The 13,877-nt window shown below is 39.4% G+C and overlaps 1 protein-coding gene across 3 annotated transcripts in view; it reads right to left on the bottom strand.

The window, feature by feature from the left end:
- CELF2 (CUGBP Elav-like family member 2) overlaps positions 1-11,208 on the bottom strand; it is a gene marked incomplete at both ends in the record, with an annotated part of 370,914 nt that extends 359,706 nt beyond the window's left edge. For all 3 annotated transcript variants that reach the window (XM_080352320.1, XM_080352319.1, XM_080352310.1), the window contains one exon: positions 10,936-11,208. In XM_080352320.1, the coding sequence (XP_080208446.1) occupies positions 10,936-10,988 (53 nt within the window). The remainder of the gene's footprint in view (positions 1-10,935) is intronic.
- Between the last annotated feature and the right edge of the window lie 2,669 nt (positions 11,209-13,877).

Below are 13,877 nucleotides of genomic sequence, written 5' to 3'. Positions count from 1 at the left end.
GGAAAAACAAAACGAAACTGCAGAACTCATTCTTTCCTAGAACTGTCATGTTCTGTGATGTTGTAACCTCAAGCCCAACAATGTTTCATGCTCACATCACAAGCTCACTGTATACATGGTTTATTTTCATCCACAGAGCTTCTTTCTCCCCTCTTGTATACAGACTGTATTTTCATAATTCCCAATACATGAAGTACAATCAACTCTCTAATAATTTACAGAGAGTTTAACAGGAAAACAAACCAATAATTAGTACAGTCAGAATAAAGTGGGTACACGGTACATTCAAGCTAAGTTTCTGTACATTACAGGACATTCCAGTTTTAAGGTGTTTTATTCTTCTTAAACAGTGACTTTTTTTTTTTTTCCTAGAAATTAACTGAAGTATTTTCCTAAGAGTTTTCTGCCTGCCCAGTAAACATCTCTAATTGTAGCTAAAATAATGCTGGCAACGGTAACTTAAATTTATCCTATTTCCATTCAGACATGTCTCTTGGAATTGAACCTACATCTTAATCCATGCTGCTCCTTATTGCCTTTACTCAACCACATCAATGTGAACAACATGAATTTCCTTTGCAGTAGATTAAAGTATTTGTACTACTTTGTCATTGTAAAATAATTGCCTATTTTTGTTGTTGGATGCTCTTCTGTGTGTGGTTTTACAGTATGTGTAGATAAGACAAAGAAGAGAGAATATAAAGTGCAATGATTGCAGCCCAGACTATGCCGATAGAAAAATTCAGATTGTAGCTTATTACAGAAGGTATTTTTAAATTAGGAGACCTCTTAATAAAAGAGTAACTTGTTTTTTTCTCTGGAGTGTGTGGGTGGAGAACTAATACTGCTTTTAATTCTTATGAGAAGAATGAGAATAAAGATGTAAGAGGAGACCTCAAAGTCCACATGAAATAGCGATCTAGCTGGCTTTGAACAATCACATAACAAGACTCTGCAGTTGCACTTCTAAGGCCTGTGTGCACAATGTAAGCTCTCATTAACCATACATTTTAATGAATTTCATGGCTAACAGAGCAACTTACTGGCAACAGAAGTGGCTGCAACCCTCAGTGAACAGCAGGGAGATCTAAACTAAGTCTAAGAACAGTCCCAGGTCTGTATGTGGGAACCACATTGTTCTGGGTTAAAAATACAATCTGCTTCTGCAAGACTAAAAAAAAAAATAAATAAAATAATAATAAAAAAATCCCTTTTCAAAATATCAGGAAATTTTCAGCTTAAATAAGTGGGGGGAAAGTCACTTTACAATACAGCAAGTTTAAGTTCTGTTCCTCCCATCACTACTCTCCTATGATTTCAAGTTGGCATGAAACTTATATAGTTAGCTTACACAGCTTGTCTGCAACCTAGTATATCATAAGTTTAAGTTTGTTAATAGATTATGCTAATTTGTTAGTCTACTTGAAAGCTGACTAAGGAGCAAAGAGCCAGGTCATCTGTTTCTTTTAAATACATGGAAAAATAACCACAAAACTAAAAGTTATTTTAAAATTATTCCCAAGAACTTTTTAGAATCCAGACTCCAGACAGAGTAAAACTGGGCATCAACAGGCTGGAATTAATTAGTAAAGTAAGTACTCTGACTAAGACATTTTTTCTCCTATTAGATCCAGAAACTATATTTATAGAAAGAAAGACGTCAGGTTTTCTGCAGAACACATGGGGCCCAACTCACAATTACTCTAAGTCAGTAGATCTTCCTCAATGGAGCTTTATCAGTTTGTGTCAGCTGGAAATCTAACCCCAAAAGCCACATAAAAGACTCTGCCAATTAATTCCTGTTGGAGTCAACGAAAGTTTACATGAGTGTTTAAATACTTTTCTCCCCGTCATTCCATTTGAGACTTTTAATACCTATTTCCCTCTTCCAAGCCTGTAATTCTTCTCAGGCCACATAAATCCTTTATTTTGGCATGTCCAGCCGAAACCTGACCTCAGTCAACAACATTTTGCAACTCTTGGCAAGGTCAGTTTTTCCAACAAGAGGGAAGTCCAAGAGCTACAAGGACACTCACCAGCCTCAGCAGTGCCAGCTACTGGTGGGATTGAAATTCTTCCCTAAAACCACATTAGGGCAGAAAGGATGCCCAGCTGAAGTGCCAAGTTCGCAAATGTGCCCAGCAGCTCTACTAACAGGGTACGTAAAAATTTAGGCTCAAATACATAGTACTTCTTGAAGGAAGTCAAATGGAAATCCATGCAAACTTCTCAGGGATGAGAAACCACCTCTGATTCATATATAGTAACCCCTTGCTTAAAGCAAAGAATAATTACAGCCTAATAGAAGTGAAATTCATCTTACAATTGCTTCAAGGTGAATTTAATTACTATTTGCAGAATTAAGTAGTGTCAGGTTGAAATCTCCCAGTGCCCCCTGGTTCAGGATGGGTGTAATGGGAAGACTAGTGCTGGATTGACACAAATAGGTTAATTCACTTGTATACTTATAACCTGTTCTTTGTGGAGAAAGATTATCAAGTCCACATACTTCACATACCGCTTCAAATGCTCATTTGAAGTTCTAATATGTCACTGCTTTCTTTGAGACCTAGAAACCAAGACACATAGTTAAATCTAAGAGTCTTAAAACTAAAGAAAAATCTAACTTCTCCCACTTTTACTTTAAAGGTTTCCATATTATCTTACAAATTATTGGATGGAATATACTAATCAAATCACTTAAAAGTCATACCAAGATTTCCAACCCCAACTGAGCTATGACTCCATTGATCTACTAATTTAATACATAAAAGCAGTCTGCAGTTCAGGTATGTTAAACTAAGAATCAGTCTTCCAGTACTGGGCACTCTTGCAAAGTTACTCGAACAAGTAAATTATTTTTTAACAGATACAAATTATACAAATAATATAAAGCATTTCTTGAAGATAACAGGCTACAGAGAACTTAACTTGACAACAGAAAAACACAAATGAAAAGGAGATAAATGTAGCACAACTAACATGGCAGATTTTTCCAATAATCTGAAATCCACATGTTCAACGAAAGAGACAGTCCAATTATTGTGATGATCACTGGAGTCTCCCAGTATTTCTAGTTTTAGAAAATATTCTGCTTTAAAATTCATCTGAAAAAAAACAAGCGAGCAACAACAAAAGGCTGGTATCTGCAGATCAACAGGAGTTCAGTTGCAGTAATAAAGTGGCCCACTAATATCAGCTTGGGACCAACTCAAGAGCAAGTATCCTACAATGAATTACCAAAATGAACTCTACACAAGGTGTGCATGGACTTTCCCAGGTGAGGAATAGAAAACTGAGGAATCTCTTCCACTTGTGATGAAACATGGGGAAACACAGACAAAAAGCATCTGAGGAAGTTACATAGAAATGTAATTCATATGAGGTGTGGTTTTTTTTATTAAGGAAAATTAGAGTATAATCAGTAGAAGCATGTTCAGATGCTCATGTAAAAGAATTGGATGGTAACATTTAGGTTATTCTAAGAATGTTTTTAGTGCCACAGAAGATTTTTCAGGAGAATGAGAGCTCTTGCAGTCTGAACAGATTCCTTGGGAGACAGTGATACCCACCAGACAACACCCACAGGGAACTATTAGACCATTTTCCTCACAGATAAGAAATTTAGCTCCTGCTCAGGTCAAGCAAAAGAAAACCCTTTGGATCTTGATGTAAAGTCCCAGCAAGAGAGACTGCAAATATCTCCAGTTTCACCTTCCTTTGCGCTCCGTCCTTGGTATGGCATCTTGAGACTAGCAGGGGTGCAAAAGATCTTTAATGAATCTCTCTTGAACAAAACAAAGCCTATTATATAGGCAATACTGTCATAATGAATGCTGGAATAATAACTACAAGATGACTTTAATTCCTCTAATGACACCTCTCCGTGGGGACAGCGGGGCACACTACCAAAGGCTGTGAAAATCCCGTGTGGTACAAGTATGTCTGAAGGATGGTGATGAAATGCAGGCGAGTAAAGTTGCATGTCAACTGGCGAGGGGATTAGAAAAATGAAGGAGAGCAAGAAATGAATCTATGAAAATAATTATTCACATGTGCTGCTATTAGAGATGAAAAGACCAGCTATGCAGAGAAGGAACTTGCATACCAAAGGAGAGACTAAGATTGGAGGGGAGTTTAATAAAGCAGAACGGTAACTGAGCTTACAAATTTTTATAAAGGGTTACTAAACAGAAGCATCACACATACACAAAATTTAAGGGGGAAAAATAAGAAAACCAAATGCTCTAGCAAAGTAATTTGCTATTAGGCAAAGCCCAGCCAGATCATTCAGCTCTGTGTTCCAGGCTTCAATCAAATTCAGCCTAACAACTTCTTGGAAGAAAAACTGGTGCCTGCAAGGAATTTGAGTGGCTGACCTATGGAGATGCCTTGCCAAGGCAAAAATATGGAAGAAAGTGTTTTAGTAAATGAGCAAGGGATTGCTTGTCTTGAAAAGAGTTAAATTCTGGTTTAATTTAATAAATTATTTTTATGAAGGCAAGTGGTGAAAAGCCCAGCCTCAGGCTTAGAACTCACTGCCGTGGGCTTTATATGGACAGAGCTGTACATCTCTATAGCCATGAAAATTTTATAGCCAAAGTAGATAAGACAGGTATTAACAACTCCATGTGAGTGGTGGGAACAGAGGCATGTAGAGATTTAGTAACTCACTGCCCAGTTACGTTTCCTTTCTACAGGCAATTTCCTTCTTATTTCAGTTCCACTGAGTGCACAACTAGACAAAGATTAACATTTGCAATGGGTTAGTTATGGAAGAGCTGCAGAAGTACATTAGGACTCAAATTGATTTAAGGGATGAAGATGATGAAATAGTAGATAAAGGTCAGTATGATTAAATAATGTGTGTAGAAAAGGATGATCCACTTTTTAACTGCATCCTGCAATGTGTGCATCCACTTAACCGGATGTCACTAATCACCATTCAGGAATGAAATTTTTGGGTATAACAGATACAGAAACAACACAGCCTCCTTCTCCCCCTCAAAAAAAGGGAACCCAAATTTGACATCTCAAGGCCTTAGCAGGCCAACAACTCCAAACAGTCACCACATGTCCCAAAACATGGATGCAAGTTTACATGTAAATGAGCTCTTCCAGTGCAAGGTTTTGTTAGCATAGATGCAAACACTGTATCAAACCACAGAATTCATTTGCTGTAAGATGTTGTGGCCTCAAAGTTAAATCTGCAAAAGTAGTCAGATGATAAATTCATGAAGGAAGCATTAATCAAAAAGAGACATCACTGCTGGCATAGGAAGAACCTGAACGGCAAATCATTGGTGGCTGGGAGGATGTTACTACACACAATCGTAGACTCTTGCTTCGCATCTGTGTTGCTGGTGCAGTAATTTTTTATTATGTTTTAGGGGTTAGGACAATTTAAGCAATTAGGCCAAGGAACGTAGCAGCAACAGTAAGTACACCTCTTTGTGATAGAGCTTTCATTTGAATTGGATGGTTAAATCCTCCATAAAGCACTTGAAAGATTTAACAACTCATGTCCAAATGAACAAGATGTAATAAGCTTGTATACAGGCTTGATGTGAAAAGTGGATTGTTTTTAGTAAAACGGTGGAGAATAACCTCTTATTGAAAAGAGCGATATTGAATTTTAATCAGGGGAAAATAAAGATGCAAGAATAAATCTGCACAGGCTTAGAGAAGGACTAGATGACTTTCTCAGCCATCAACAATAGATGCAGGAGTGTCTTACATCATAATCTGCTATTTTCTGTTATCTTTACTATTTCAATCACCCCTATATCCTGCCTTTTTAAGAAAAGAAGCCAAACAAAAAAAAACCCCTCACAGTATTGTCCCCTAAAAGTGCAGAGAAAGCACAGACACAAAAGATGAAAAAGTGATTAAAAACTCATACTTCAACATAGCTGGCCCTAATTTTTCATGCCTGCATTAGTCATTGGAGTGATTATAGAGTCACATGTTCAAACTGAAGGCAGAGGAATTTAGACTACATTTTGCTGCTTGTATTTTACATACCAGAGCTTAGCAACGATCATCATACCTCTAGTGATACTCATCTGTGTCACAACTTGAGATTTACATGACTGTCACTAACATCCCTTTCAGTGCCATCTCTGATACGATCTGCATTTTGGAGGGGTTAACTGGAAAACCACTTCACAAATGTGTTTTTAGTTATTACAAAATAGATACACCCTCTTTTCACTCCTTTTTTTTTTTTAAAGCAAGAACACTGTGGCAGGTATGTGGGAATTTGTATTCTCCACTGACATTTGAAATTCCATTATCTGTATTTCATGGTGGTGATGGAGTCCAGTATTATGTCCCTGGGCCAAACTTTCAGGGCTTGTTTTTTGTCTTTCAGGAGCACACGGAGACAACATCGTTCAGGTCCTCAGAGTAAAGCACATGCAAAATAACTTTTTATACCCCCTTTTCTGAATGCTAGTTCTGTGTTGGGGGTCCATGCACTGAACTGGTCTGTTCAGATACTGAATACGACAGAGGATGCCTTATCTTAAGCTTTGCTAAGATGGAAAGGCAAAAGCCAAGTCAGGAACAAGACTCCTATCACTATGGTTGTTTCAGTTTATTCTGTGCCAGCAACTGAATTTGAGCTGTTGTGTGTACTTCCCCTCCTAATCCCAGGCCACCTTCCCCAATTTGAAAGCCTTGAATCTATTTAACCCATCTCAATTCACAGGCTGTCATAAGAATGGGGTGTGGGGATAGCACTATTTACCCAAAATAGCTCATAATACAGAGACACCAACAAGGCTGAAATTGTTCCTTCTGGGACTGACTTGCCAAGCATGAAAACCACTTTTTTTTTTTTCCTGAAAAGCCAAATCATTTACAGGCTGTTTGGACGGTGCACACACTGGGAAAAGGCATCTTGGAGAGAACATTTGAATTGGTACATCCGCCTGACACATGACGTGTTCCAAACAAGATGTTCCCAGCTCCACTAGCCAAGTTTTACGGGCAACTTCAATAGGACTTGTGAAATTCAGGTCATCTGTATGCAGAGCAGAACAGCAAGATTTGGTGCTTTACAGACCGTAAGTTGACCGTTCATCTGAGCAAAAACTCCTACTCTTTACTTGGATTTCACCTTGAGGTTGTGAAGTCAAATTAAAACAATTTTTTTTTCTTCCTAGCAACAGGCCATAGAAAGTTCACATACTTCTTCAGACAGGAATGCAAAGGCGTACAAGGTCTTGCCTGTATAGGTAACTGATGTGATTTATAGTGCTGCTTTCAGCCTTTTCAGAGACAAATTAATGGAGAAAAGCAACAGAGAAGATGTGGCCTCCACAGATATTTTTTTGTTCTCCTTTTTGTGCCTCTCCTTTCCAGACTACTGCTCCACTTTTACTATTTTGGGGGCCCAGAGCACAGGCTCAGAACAAAACAGCAACCAAAGCTGTCCCTGTCACATATGAGGAACAAAACCACATCACAGAAGTACAGGAAAAGTTTTGAACAGAGATTAGAGATGTCTCTGGAGTCACAGCAACAGATCTCACTCTCTCTTATGCACTGAGGGCATGAGATCTAAACTCCCTGTATCATTTTGGAGATAGGTAAATGGGACTTCAAGCACACATCATTTATTGGTGAGGCTCTAAAGGACTTTAAAATGTCCCAAAGATTTGCCAGTGCCTCCTGGCTGCAAGGAGTACAACAGACATGGTACTTATTCTAGTTACATTATGAAAAGTGAGAAGGCATCTCTAAGGGAAGATCAGGCAGCAGTGTGTTAATGTCAAAGCATAGATCTTCTACTGGGGGCTTATCTGAAAAGAGACAACAGGAGAGGGGAAAAAAAAAATAAAATCCATGAACACTCCAAGATTTACTTTCCCATAACTTTAATAATCAGATCACTATCAAGCAATCCAGAGAAAGAAAATATTTGCTGAAGTGAGTTTTGTTCTGCACATTAAACCATGTTTAGATTCCACGAGTTCCTCCCCCCTTGCAGTAACATGAAGCCAGCGGGTGCTGAGACTTGCCAGAAAGTATTGCAGCTCTCACTGTCCTACCCTGGACAGCCACAGCCAAAGAGGAAGGCCTGTTGTAATATTATATACACACACCATATTGCCATTTATGTATTTTAATCCCTCTGCTATCTCTCCCAGCCCTGCTGGGCAGAGTCCAGCAGAATCCCCTGCCTGTCTCCAACATCACCTCTCCCACCCTTTGGGCTCCACCACAGGGCAGAGCCTTGTGTGTTGCTATATTTTACCTTTTCTTCTATTATTACTTGTACCCAGAGGGCAGCAAATAGGCTTCTGAGGGATTTGGGGAGCAGAGGAGCCAGAGCTCAGCTGAGATGAGGGTAGCCAACACCAAGGCAGCCCATGTTTAGTCCGAGCCCCTGGGAATTCTTAAGCCCCAATGCAGTTACTACCCACACCTCCACAAGATGTGTATCCTTCAGGCTTTACCCAAGCTAAGCAGGTCTCAGAGTGTGAGTGAGTCACAGAATAAATTACAGGGGGTGCACAAGGCAAACAAAATTGAGAATTTGTCACTGCAGGACACTACGCTCGAGCTGATTGTAGCGTTTGCTACAGCATTTCATTTGGGTCTTAAATAATTGCTTCGTGCCATCTAAGAGAAACACAGAAACACTCCTCTATTTTTTATTAATATTAGGTGTAGGCTCCCTTGGTACATGGAAGGGAGATACTAAAAATGGTAAGCTCAGAGGCAGCAAACAGGCTGGAAATTTGCCTGCAGAAAAGGAACTCAAATTTATAAGAAAAAGTAGAAATGGCATTGAAATTTAATAAGTCATGAGGCATTTGAGGTGCATGGTGACTTCCAGGTTTGGTTTTTTTTTTTCTTTTGACTGTCAGTGATCATTTAACTTTTATTACATACTGACTTTTCCCATCTCTTAACCCTCTGCATCCTGCAGTTGAACTACACAATGATACATCTGTATAGGGTTGCTGCTGTAATTGTACACAGAAACTACAAAGAAACATCCAATATAATTGCTTTAACCACAGCTTTAACCTGCTCTGTTCTGTTTTCACACAGCTGTAACCTCCAGATTCACACACAAAGTTGGGAAACTTCAGTCATGCTGTAGGGAAAGAGTGCCAGGGAGATATTTCTTCCAGAGTCATGTAAACACATTATTTTTCTAAGAAAACAGGATTCTTCGAGAGGGCAAAAGTTTCCCCTTCTCAAATCTTCTCATCTTTCAAGTCCTTTGTGTCATCCTTCAACTCAGCAAAACCCAGGTATCACCTGACCTGACTAGCCAAGGAATCAGAAGTAGTCTCACAGAGCTAGACAAACTTTTAAAATAATTCCTAGAATAGCTTTTCTGGAGCACACACACTGTAAGACAACACATATGGAGCTCTGCAAAAACACTTTACTGGCATTCATTAGTGATGACTCACAGAAGTCAGCCCGGCTCTGGTCCATAACGTGACCACTCGCCTCAGATGCCAATCACAGCCCTGCACTCCACCATCCTGCACCATACTACATGTGAACTAACACCCACACTGAAGTTTTGGAAGTCAAGTGGAAACTCATCATCCTCCCCTGACAGTCCTAAATGACTTACAAAAAAGCCCCAAACATTTGCAATAGGACTGCTCTACCAGGTCTTATACCACAGACAAGGATAAAGAAACTTAGTCCACATTCCTACACCCAAACTCTGAAGATGGTCAAAGACATTTAAAACTTCTGAAAAAAGAAAGTTTAATACTCTGCAAACATGAGGGAAAAAAACCCAAACAAACAGAAAAACGAGTCATGTAAGTAGACTTTATAGTTTGACTTTTGAAGGGTTTGTTTTCATCTTTCAGGTCAGGACACATTGAGTCCTTTAAAATACTGTAACAAGAAGTTCAAGAATACTTTAAAATATTATTATTATATATATGTATATAGTAATATCGCAATTCACCCTCTCAAAATCCATGTAATTTATTCCCTTAAACAAAACCAAAACAAACCAAACCCACAAACAAATGAAAAAAACAGCCCCTCCTCCCCCCCAAAAAAGTACTGTATTAGGTGCAGCTTCACATTTTGCTTAAGAGCTGAGGGAAATAAACTTTCTATTTAACTAATTGTATAATTTCTCCATCTACATTCCCACATGGTTCCAATGTTTTAGTGAAGTTTCTGCAAACCATCTGCAAACTTTTTACACGTCTGGATTCTCAATAGGCAAAACTAGGCACTTACAGCAGCATTAACCATGGACATTTAACACTGTGGAGTTTTAATATCTGCAGCAGGCAGTAACAGTGGTTTTTTTGTCCTTTATCCTTCCTTTTAACAGTTCAAGTTACCATTTTTCACTGTTCAAAGAAGCAAAGAGCAGTGCTGAAGGTAAAAATCAGTAGCAACTTTAAAGTATCAAACACATGCCTTAGCGGGACAGCAAACTGGAAGTTTCAACAACAAAACGGAACAAACACATTTCTCCCTCTTCCTTCCCCCAAGACTATTTTCCCTTTCTTGATCAACTTTTATGCTGTTTTTTTTTTCTCCTCTGAAGTTTCCCACCCATTCCCCTGCAGAGCACAGTGAGGAAACCAAAGAGTTAATCCTGCAGTTTCAACTGGTGTGAGCCTTTACTATTAATTTGAATTTACAGAGCAATTTCTACTTTAAAAAAAAAGAAAAAAAGAAAGGAAAACAAAAAAGAAAATTCCTCACTGCACTGTAACACTGAGAACTATATTTTAAAAATCTCCCTCGGGTCTCTCTAAACATCTGCTTAAAGGTTTGCCGTATCTTAAAAGGGCTCTAATTACCAGAAACTCCTCTCTTACTTAAGCCCAGGGCTCACATTTCGATTATAACTCAAGCTCCAGTTAATTTAGGACTAAACCAAAAATGCCTGTACCAAAGAGAAAAAAAAAAACATAGGCCTACCTTAAAACTTTCCAGCTTTTCAGAGGATCCAAGTCAGAGATTATAGACACCATTGTAGCAATAATAACAATAAAATATATATATATTTTTTAAAAAAAGAAAACACGGCAGGGAAGCCTAACCACAAAAGCAGCAAGTACTCTACTCAGTGTGGGAATGACAACAAACCCAGCACAGCTCTTCCTCCTTCTCAAGCTGATAAGCACTTGTCCCAGCTTCTCTCCACCCCCAAAATCAATCTTGTGCTATATTGCTTCACAGTCCCAGTTTCATTTCTTCACCACTACCTTTTAAAGCCCTTGTAATCTGCTCCAACTGATCAAATTTGACCTTTTTGTAGCCTACTTTATTCCAAGCACAGCCCTCAGTTAAATCTCTCTTTATTAACACCGTCCTTCTTGGCTTTCTTTTGGAACAAACACAGCTCAAGCTTGAAGCCTCCAGTCTTTGCCAGCAATCATTTACAGATTACTGCAAGCTGCAGTCTTCTCCTTTTGGGCATTTCCTTCTGCCTCTGAGGTTTACTTTGATATTATTTTCTGAAGGTTGTTGGGGTCTCCCTTTCCCTATTCTGTGCAGGTTGGAGTTCGACACTTTTAAAGGAGGGAGTTTCTAATGCAACTCCTCTCCCACCCTTTCCTCCTCCCCTTACCCCTCAACCTCATATAGAGGGATATACACATTTAAAAACAGTTCACAACCTTTTGAATACAGAATCATCTTTCTCCTCTCCTTTATTTTTTTAAAAGCTATTAGACTTGCAAGCTGAAGCTGTGACTGAAAGTCTGATTTATAGCAGGACTACTATTATGGTAGAATAATAAAAAGCCTAATAAAGCAAAGAAAGATGTAACCCTTTGCATGTTTGAAAGGGAAAGGAGCATCTATATAATTCTATTTAATCCATTTTTTCTTTTTTTCTTTTTGCTGCTTAAAAAAATAATGAATAAAACATCTTCCAGATTACTATGGTGATCTGAAAAGTTGTGTAACCACTGTTAGTGTGTTTGTTTAGGAAAATCTAGATGATTGGCTTCTTTTGTGTTTCTGTAACACTTTTTGACATTGATTTTCCTGCATTTAAATATTTATCTTTTGCATTTTTTTTTCCCGCTAAATGTTTTCCATTTGTCCTGTGGATGACTAACCTCTTATTGAGCTCCACCGATTCATTGGGATTTCTGCAAGTTCCCAAATTAAAATTCAGGGGAGGAAAAGGCAAAACTGTACCTTATGAACTGTTCAATTGGAAGCAAACTACCCCAAATGGCAGATACTTCCACTTTCCTATTTATACCACAGGCATATGCTCAGAGTTTCCCTCTGCCATCAGTTCTTGGCAGGGGGAGGGAAAAAGTTCAGATCAGCTCTTGTATGTTAAAAAGAAGCAGTAATGTGACATCTGGTAGTGTGTGACATCACACACTCATGGAAACATTATGAAGGATATAATAAGGCACAATACACTTTTGAGGCTGCTTTAAGTCTTTCAATACTTCTTCCTTTGGTGAGATAAAAATTTGAGTTTTGTTTAAACTGTTTTCAGGGCTCCCTTGTATGCTGTGGGCTGGTTTTGCGCAGGCAGAACCTCCCTTTGCTGGTGTCCCTATAGTACAAAGCCAGCATATTCTTGACCATGCCAGAAAGCGACAATGAGGTTTCCCACTGCCCCAAAATGACTGTGTGACCATTTTCCCTGCCAGACAGCAGCCAGGAGAGAGTGGTCAGATAGAAACTACCAGTTTTAAACTACCCAGACACAAAATGCCTTCTTTGTTCAAAGAGCAGCGTGTCATTGACCTTTGATTTAGGAGAAAAGTCCATCAGGTCCTCTCCACTTGGCACTGGTGAGGCCCCACCTCTAATCCTGTGTTCAGTTTTGGGCCCCTCATCATAAGAAGGACATTGAGGTACAAGAGAGAGTATAGAGGAGGTGACGAAGCTGGTGAGGAGCCCGGAGCACAAGTCTTATGAGGAGTCGTTCAGGGACCTGGGGCTGCTTAGCCTTGAGAAAAGGAGGGTGAGGGGAGACCTTCTCAATCTCAATACAACTACCTGAAATGAGGTTGGAGCATGGAGGGTGCTGGTCTCTTTTCCAAAGCAGCAAGTGATAGGACAAGAGGAAATGGCTTCAAGTTGCACCAGGGGAGGTTTAGATTGGACATTAGGAAAAAATTCTTCATGGAAAGGTTTCTCAGGCATTGGAACAGGCTGCCCAGGGAAGTGGTAGAGTCACCACCCTTGAAGGTGTTTAAAAAGCATTTAGACGAGGTTCTTAGGTACGTGGTTTAGTGCTGGACTTAGGTTAGGTTATGGTTGGACTTGATGATCCTGAGGGTCTCTTCCAACTGAAATGATTCTATATTTCTGTGATTCTATTCTCCTGCCTCCTTTTCCACTCCTGAATCTGGTGAAACTCCTGGCTCAGCTTGTGGGGCCATATCAGTTGAACGGTTTAACAAGTCGGGCCTCAATTTCAGACCTCTGGATTTTACATTCTCCCCTGGGCAACATCTCTAACAGCTTTGCTTTATCTCTGAGGGGTGTAACAAGAATAAACACATCAGAGACTGGTGATAGTGAGATTGCAAGTGCAGATCTGGGGGAGGAGGGTGGAGGACAGCTGGGGGTTTACGGATGATCCACCTTCCTCTTAACACCAGTGTGGCGCAGAGTGTTTTTCACCTGATACACACGTATCTCTGAACACTTCTTCAGAGATAAAGGTTATATCCACGTCTGGGGTCCTATGTTTTTTTACCTACAGGAGATGGGTTAGATGCTTGCCATGGAAAATGAAATTCCATTGACACTTGTCCTATGTTTCTTTGTGGAGCAGTGTAACCTTTCATTTCTAGTGTGAGAAGCAATTTAAAAGGGATTGGCCAGTGTCACTTCCTTTCTTCCCAAAAGTTTGTAAGCCACTGTTACATGTTAAACCA

The sequence above is a fragment of the Nesoenas mayeri genome (assembly GCF_963082525.1).
Source record: "Nesoenas mayeri genome assembly, chromosome: 1".
Taxonomy (NCBI): domain Eukaryota; kingdom Metazoa; phylum Chordata; class Aves; order Columbiformes; family Columbidae; genus Nesoenas; species Nesoenas mayeri.
The sequence above is the reverse complement of the archived record's forward strand: the minus strand, read 5'-3'. Positions and strand labels throughout refer to the sequence as shown.